We start from the raw sequence: 5,631 nt of genomic DNA on the forward strand, positions 1-5,631 counted from the left end.
TGATAAATCCGGAGACCGGAGTCCACCATTTTGTATGCACAAAGAAAGCAGTACACAGCTCTGGAGAAAACTGAGACCACATCAAATTTTCACAGTTCATGGGTATGTGTCTGTGTAGAATCAAACTTTTGATATTGTTTCATAAACTGTTGACCACATTAGAATGTAAAGCCAAACATAAATATTTCCATTCATTTGCTGATCATGACAACTGGTTGAAATAATAGTAAAAGTTTGTAACCAATAAATTGTAAAAAAAAAAAAAGAACTGTCTTCACTTAAGAAGCGTTCAATCAATTTTCTCCATAGCTGTGACAAACATCCATCACCATGAATCTATCAGACTGCTGCGACAGGCAAAAGAAGCTAAGGTACTCCCTCAGGGAATTACCTTGTTCTACTATGTTAGAGGTTGTTTTTTTCCAGTCTGACTGTACAGGAATATTACTTACAAATGGTGACTGCAGCACAAGGCTAACCCCGCCCTTAAATCCGGCACGCCCCCTCCCCCTCCCCCTCCCCATCCCCACCCAACCACTGCCCAAGGATGACCACGAAACCCTCTGTCCCCAACTGCCATTTGAAGACACAAAAGTAAAAAAAACAAAAAAAAAACCATTTTGGTCTGTTTTACATTCAAGAACTTAACGACTGCAGTTCTGCCGAAAGCTACTTTTCCTGGAGCAGATAAACAAGGTTAGAGTTAGACGTACAGTACCCTGATTCTCCTTACACGGAGAAGAGCTGAGTAAGGCCTGGCTCTGCTGTCCTCACATACACTTAGCTCTGTGTGCATACGTGTGTGAGTGTGTGTGTGTCTGTGTGTGTGTGTATGTGTGTGTGTGAGTGTGTGTGTGTGTGTGTGTGTGTGTGTGAGTGTGTGTCTGTGTGTGTGTGTGAGTGTGTGTGTGTGTGAGTGTGTGTGTGTCTGTGTGTGTGAGCGTGTGTCTGTGTGTGTGTGTGTCTGTGTGTGTGTGCGTGTGTAAGAGTGTGTCGGTTTGTGTCAGTGTCTGTGTGTGAGAGTGTGTGTGTGTGTGTGTGTGTCTGTGTGTGTGTGTGTGTGTGAGTGTGTGTCTGTGTGTGTGTGTGTGTGTGAGAGTGTGTGTGTGTGAGTGTGTGTGTGCCTGTGTGTGTGAGCGTGTGTCTGTGTGTGTGTGTGTGTGTCTGTGTGTGTGTGCGTGTGTAAGAGTGTGTGTCGGTTTGTGTGAGTGTCTGTGTTTGAGAGTGTGTGTGTGTGTGTCTGTGTGTGAGTGTGTGTGTCTGTGTGTGTGTGAGTGTGTGTGTGTCTGTGTGTGTGAGCGTGTGTCTGTGTGTGTGTGTGTGTGTGTGTGTGAGTGAGTGTCTGTGTCTGGTGTGAGTGTGTGTCTGTGTGTGTGTGCATCTGTGTGTGAGAGTGTGTGTGTGTCTGTGTGTGTGAGCGTCTGTGTGTGTGTCTGTGTGTGTGAGTGTGTGTGTCTGTGTGTGTGTGTGAGTGTGTGTGTGTGTGTGCGTGAGTGAGTGTTTCAGTGTGCATGGGGCGACATGGCTCAGGCAGTAAGAGCTGTCGTCTGGCAGTCGGAGGGTTGCCAGTTCGATCCCCCGCCTGGGCTGTGTCAAAGTGTCCCTGAGCAAGACACCTAACCCCCAAATGCTCCTGACGAACTGGTCGGCGCCTTGCATGGCAGCCAATCACTGTCGGTGTGTGAGTGTGTGTATGAATGGGTGAATGGAGAAGCATCAATTGTACAGCACTTTGGATAAAGGCGCTATATAAATGCCAACCATTTACCATTCATGTATGATGTATGTTCGTGTGTCTGAGTGTTTGTGTGTGAGAGAGTGTTTGTGTTGTATGTGTGTGTGAGCGTGTGAGAGTGTTTGGAGTGTTTCTGTGAGTGTGTATATTTGGGTGTCTGAGTGTACATATCTGTGTATGAGTATTTCTGTATGTTTGTGTCTCTGAGTGTATGTGTGTGTTTTAGTGTGTGTATGCATGTGTGTGTATGTTTGTGTGTCAGTGTGTATATATGTGTGTGTGCATGTATGTGTGTGAGTGTGTGTGTTTGTGTGTGTGTGCGAGTGTATTTGTATGTGAGGTTGTGTAGGGGCATGGGTGCATGTGTTCATATGTATGAGTTTTGGCATTCACGTGTGTGTGTGTGTGTGTGTGTGTCGGTGTGTGTGTGCGTGTGAGTGTGTGTGGTGAGATGACAGATCAGGCCAAAAGCCCTGTTTTGCTTATATCCAGTAAAATGTAAGGAAACAGACGTTCTACAAAAGAATTAAATGTAATGCTTCCCACAAGGGCACCAGATGGCTCTGAGAGAAGACTGAATTTCTTTTTCTTTCTTTTCTTCTCCGTTGTGGGTATGCGGGGGTGGGGGACGGGGCAGACAGGAAGTCGGACAGTGTGTGGAACAGGAAATGAGTCTGCCACCAGCATCCGTGGATAAGGGATGGAGACAGAGAGAGAGAGACCAAGAGGAGAAATGCTGCTCCTTTAGCGCCCCCTAGCAGCTCCCCCGGGTACTTCCATAGTGTTCAGAGTCCTCTACTCTACCCGGGCCAAACTGAGACAAGACCTGTAGTCCACAGTAGGCAGACGGGGGTGCCCAGACTGCTATTTTGGGGTGCTGGGTTTTTTCGGGGTGCCAGGCCGCTTGCTGTGCCACAGGTGGCCGGGGATGGTGAAGGCGTCCACGCTCATGCTCATGGTTTTGGACGGGATGGCGGTGAACTGCTTGCGGTCGGAGCTGTACTTGTAGATGGACTCCACCAGGGCGGCGCTGATCACGCGCGGCCCGATCCCCGTCAGGCGCACCATCTCCCCCGTCTCCGGGTTCATGGTGTACACCGCCCGGAACTGGCAGCTGGAGTCACGGAACAGGATCAGGAAGTGGTTGGAGGTGCACTTCTCCATCTCCTGTGTGAGAGAGAGCGGGGGGGGGGGGGGGGGGGGGAGAGAGGAGGGAGTGTAGGAGAGAGAGAGAGTGAGAGAGAGGGAGAGTGAGAGAGAGGATAAAAGAGGGGGAGAGAGAGAGAGTGGAGGGAGTGTGGGAGAGAGAGAGAGTGAAGAGTATAGGAGAGAGAGGGAGAGAAAGAGGATAAAAGAGGGGGAGAGAGAGAGTGGAGGGAGTATAGAAGAGAGAGGGAGAGAAAGAGGATAAAAGAGGGGGAGAGAGAGAGAGTGGAGGGAGTATAGAAGAGAGAGGGAGAGAAAGAGGATAAAAGAGGGGGAGAGAGAGAGTGGAGGGAGTATAGGAGAGAGAGGGAGAGAAAGAGGATAAAAGAGGGGGAGAGAGTGGGAGTGAGGGAGGGGGAGAGAGACAGAGGGAGAGTGAAAGAAAGCGGGAGGGAGAGAAAGGAAAAGATGGAGAGAGAAAAAGGGAGAGCGGGAAAGACAGAGCAGGTGAGAGGGAAAGAGAGATGCAGGGAGTGAGTGTTTGGATATAACATAACACCGCAGGTTACACATTTCACTCTTCATATTGCGTATGACTAATACTAAAACACAGATGGGCCTGGCACAAGTCAACCAATGGGAGTGACTGACACCTGCCAGGTCTGTCCCAGCTCAGCCAATGAAAGCGGCTGACAGTGAATGTCCTTGCCCCCTCCTGGCCAATGACAGTGGCTGGCACAGGCAGACTCACCTCCACGATCTTGCTCCTCTGCTGCTCGTTGACCTTCCCAGCCAGGCAGCAGCGGGACAGGGCGTTGTGGATGATGAACTTGTTGGACTTAAAACTCGGCTCCTTGTAGAGTTTGGGCCCTGAAACACCCAAATACCCAGCTAAACCAAAAACAACAGGACCCCCGAAAAGACACACGCCCCGAAATCAAAGCAGAAACTAACACCCAGCTAAACCAAAAACACACACACGCCCCGAAATCAAAGCAGAAACTAACGCCCAGGGCTGCACAGGTAACATGCATAATGAAATCAAAATCATAGTAAGAATCACACAAGAGCTGTTTTCTACAAAGCGCTTCAAAGTCCTTCATGCTATGAAAGAAAACAACACAAACAGACGTGCGCATGAACACACAAACATACGAATGGATGAAGGTCACAAAACAATACAGCTAAAGTATCCAGACTCAGGAAGAATCTGAAGAATAAACTCATTACTCAACAGCAATGTCTGTTCTCAGTTCAAATCTTTACAAAAGCAATGTCTGTTCTGAGTTAAAATCGTTACTACAAAAACAATGTCTGTTCTGAGTTAAAATCTTTACTACAAGATTAATGTCTGTTCTCAGTTAAAATCTTTACTACAAGAACAATGTCTGTTCTGAGTTAAAATCTTCACTACAGCATTGTGTGTTCTCAGTTAAAATCATCACTACAAGAGCAATGTCTGTTCTGAGTTAAAATCTTTACTACAACGGCAATGTCTGTTCTGAGTTAAAATCTTTACAAAAGCAATGTCTGTTCTGAGTTAAAATATTTACTACAGGATTAATGTCTGTTCTGAGTTAAAATCTTTATTACAAGATTAATGTCTGTTCTCAGTTAAAATCTTTACTACAAGAACAATGTCTGTTCTGAGTTAAAATCTTTACAACAGCAATGTCTGTTCTCAGTTAAAAACTACAACAGCAATGTTTGTTCTCAGTTAAAATCTTTACGACCAGGTCCTTCAGATCCAAGCCCATAATAAGGAAATGGAACCCTTGCAGCCATGCAAACATGGCAGCATTTAATTGGTTGGAATGTCCTTAAGAAGGGGAGACCTCAAATGATTTCAGTCAGTAATGAAGGGAGAAGACGAGAAAGTATGAAATAAACGATTAGGATGACCCTATGCTCTCAACTCCCCGACTTACATTTCCAAGTCCTAAACCAAGAGGTCAAGGGTCACCTTACCCGTGTATTCCGGAATGGACGCAGGGGAGGAGGCTGTGGAGGCGTTCTCCCAGTCTTTCTCTCCGTTCTGATTGGCCAATCGGCTGGGTGACATCAGCCTTGAGGGCGACTGAGGCCGGCTGAGTGGCGAGAGAGACAAGTGTCAGAAAATTGAGCTGAAAATGTAGAGAGAACAAGAGAGAGGGAGATAGAGGGGGGGAGAGAGAGAGAGAGGAGGAAACAGTGACCAAGAGAGGGGTAGGAGGCAGGATGAGGGAGAGAAAGAGATGGAGAGAGGGGGAAGGAAGGAAGGGAGAGAGGGAGAGAGGGAGGGAGAGAGCGGATGAGAGAGAAAGAGAGGAAAGGGGAGAAGACTGGAATGTGGATACCTGGGTGACTTGTTGATCTTGTTGCTGCTGGTGTCATTGGCCATGCTGGACAGGTTGAGGGACGAGTGGGAGTACACTTTGCTGAGTTTTGAGCCTGAGAGAGCCAATCACAGAGAGACGTAATCACACAACGAGAGCCAATAACACACCGCCAATCACTCAGAGTCAATCACTGGGAAAACCAATCACACAGACAGCCAATCACATGGTGTCAATCACAGAAAGACCCAATCACACACAGCCAATCACATGGTGTCAATCACAGAAAGACCCAATCACACACAGCCAATCACACAGAGAGGATAGCCAGGGGCTGTGGAGTCATAGCAGGGGGCAGTAGAGGGGCAGTAGAAGGGTAGCAGGGGGCAGTAGAGGGGCAGTAGAAGGGTAGCAGGGGGCAGTAGAGGGGTAGTA

General features: G+C 47.8%; 1 protein-coding gene across 1 annotated transcript in view; it reads right to left on the minus strand.

Moving 5' to 3' along the window:
- Nucleotides 1-2,042: 2,042 nt before the first annotated feature.
- Nucleotides 2,043-5,631, minus strand: part of LOC133122407 (calmodulin-regulated spectrin-associated protein 3-like) — a 42,129-nt gene continuing 38,540 nt past the window's right edge. Inside the window, 4 exon segments of the mRNA XM_061232365.1 lie at nucleotides 2,043-2,902; nucleotides 3,633-3,751; nucleotides 4,850-4,968; nucleotides 5,218-5,311. Coding sequence (XP_061088349.1) covers nucleotides 2,600-2,902; nucleotides 3,633-3,751; nucleotides 4,850-4,968; nucleotides 5,218-5,311 — 635 coding nt within the window. The 3' untranslated portion in view covers nucleotides 2,043-2,599.

The sequence above is a fragment of the Conger conger genome, chromosome 2 (genome assembly GCF_963514075.1).
Source record: "Conger conger chromosome 2, fConCon1.1, whole genome shotgun sequence".
NCBI lineage: Eukaryota > Metazoa > Chordata > Actinopteri > Anguilliformes > Congridae > Conger > Conger conger.